Raw genomic sequence first — 1429 nt, forward strand, 5'->3', positions numbered from 1 at the left:
TTAGACACACTGGAAACCGACCCAGTAGCCCAAGCACTAGCAAATATCTTACTTTTAAGCGATACCAAGCGACTAACACCAGACCAGCCCAACAGATCGGAACAATTGAAAACCCTAATAATAAAGGAATTTGGACCAGAAAACACTGCATACTCAACGGCATTCATCAATAGCTATGACACGGCGGCAGTCACACTGCTAGTCGGCGGAAAACCGAAGTCAGAAAAGCTGAACACAATAACCAATCCAGAAAATATCGCAAAAGCAATCAGTTATTTAGCAGCAACAAACCAGATAAAACAAACAATAGAGGGAAACAAAGACCAATGTTCGACTGTGGAAAAAGAGAAAAAGCAATCACCTTCAAAAGAAGAATGCAAGGAACACACAGAGCAAGAAGCTTGCCAGAACGCGGGATGCAAATTTGATAATAGCAAAAATGATGGTGAAAAGTGCTTTCCGAACCCTGAAACAAAAGAAGCAGCTCAGAAAGATGGGAATGATAGTAAAAACACAAACACCACCGGCAGCAACTCTTTTGTCATTAAGAAGGTCCCTCTTTGGCTTGCAGTTTTTATCCTAGGATAAACACTTTTAACAGTTATTTTCCTAAAGTATTTTTACTCAATTTTGTGAAATTTGACAAATTTCCTAATTTGAGAGAAGTTGCTAAATTTACTGAAATATGATATAGTTCAACATTTTTTTGAGGAAAATTTAAAAATTAGTAAAGTATGAAAGTGGCACGTAGATTTAAAGCAAGAAGATGATATGGTAAAAATAAGTGCCATTCTAATTTTACCTATTGGTTTGCTTTATTTTTTAATGGATATTAGGGTTAGGGTTATAATAATAGCAATAAGACAATGTTGGGAGAAAGTGCTGTGAGTGCGCATATACCAGCGTAGTAATGAGACTAATGAAGACTGAATGGAAACCCAAGACACAACCAATCGAAACAATGGTCCGGGTAAGTGGGATCAACTGAGAGATTAAAAGTGAGAAAGTGACAGCACGAGGAATATTATCGGTAAAGGAAAGACAAGGAAAGAGAGGTGGTGAGAAATAGTGACATAATTTGCTGAGTAGAAAGCACAAACATGACAATGTGCATTAGCACAAGCAGGATGAAGAAGGGAGGGGACATTGGAAAAAAGACAGAGTGAAATGTAGAGGGTAGATGGGACTGCTACGGTATCCATAGAAGCTGTGGCCGAAGACGGAGAAGAAAGAAACGAAGATATAGAGTGAAACACCTGTATGTGCAACAGGACGGCACTGAGAAAAAATACATCATAGGAAAAGAAACGAGCGGATAATGTCTTTTTTCACTTGTAAATGAAAATATGACACTGCAAAGATAATGCTGATTACCGTTGTGTTTAATTCGGCGGCGCAGCCAGATGTGCGGCAGGAGACAACCGCCGAT

At 38.9% G+C, this 1429-nt stretch overlaps 1 protein-coding gene across 1 annotated transcript in view; it reads left to right on the top strand.

The window, feature by feature from the left end:
* The window catches only part of TEOVI_000606500 (variant surface glycoprotein (VSG), putative), a gene marked incomplete at both ends in the record, with an annotated part of 1512 nt that extends 924 nt beyond the window's left edge, over window positions 1-588 (top strand). Inside the window, one exon of the mRNA XM_067221801.1 lies at window positions 3-588. Coding sequence (XP_067077902.1) covers window positions 3-588 — 586 coding nt within the window. The remainder of the gene's footprint in view (window positions 1-2) is intronic.
* Between the last annotated feature and the right edge of the window lie 841 nt (window positions 589-1429).

Source organism: Trypanosoma equiperdum, assembly GCF_001457755.1.
Source record: "Trypanosoma equiperdum strain OVI genome assembly, contig: ctg_1492, whole genome shotgun sequence".
Taxonomy (NCBI): Eukaryota; Euglenozoa; class Kinetoplastea; order Trypanosomatida; family Trypanosomatidae; genus Trypanosoma; species Trypanosoma equiperdum.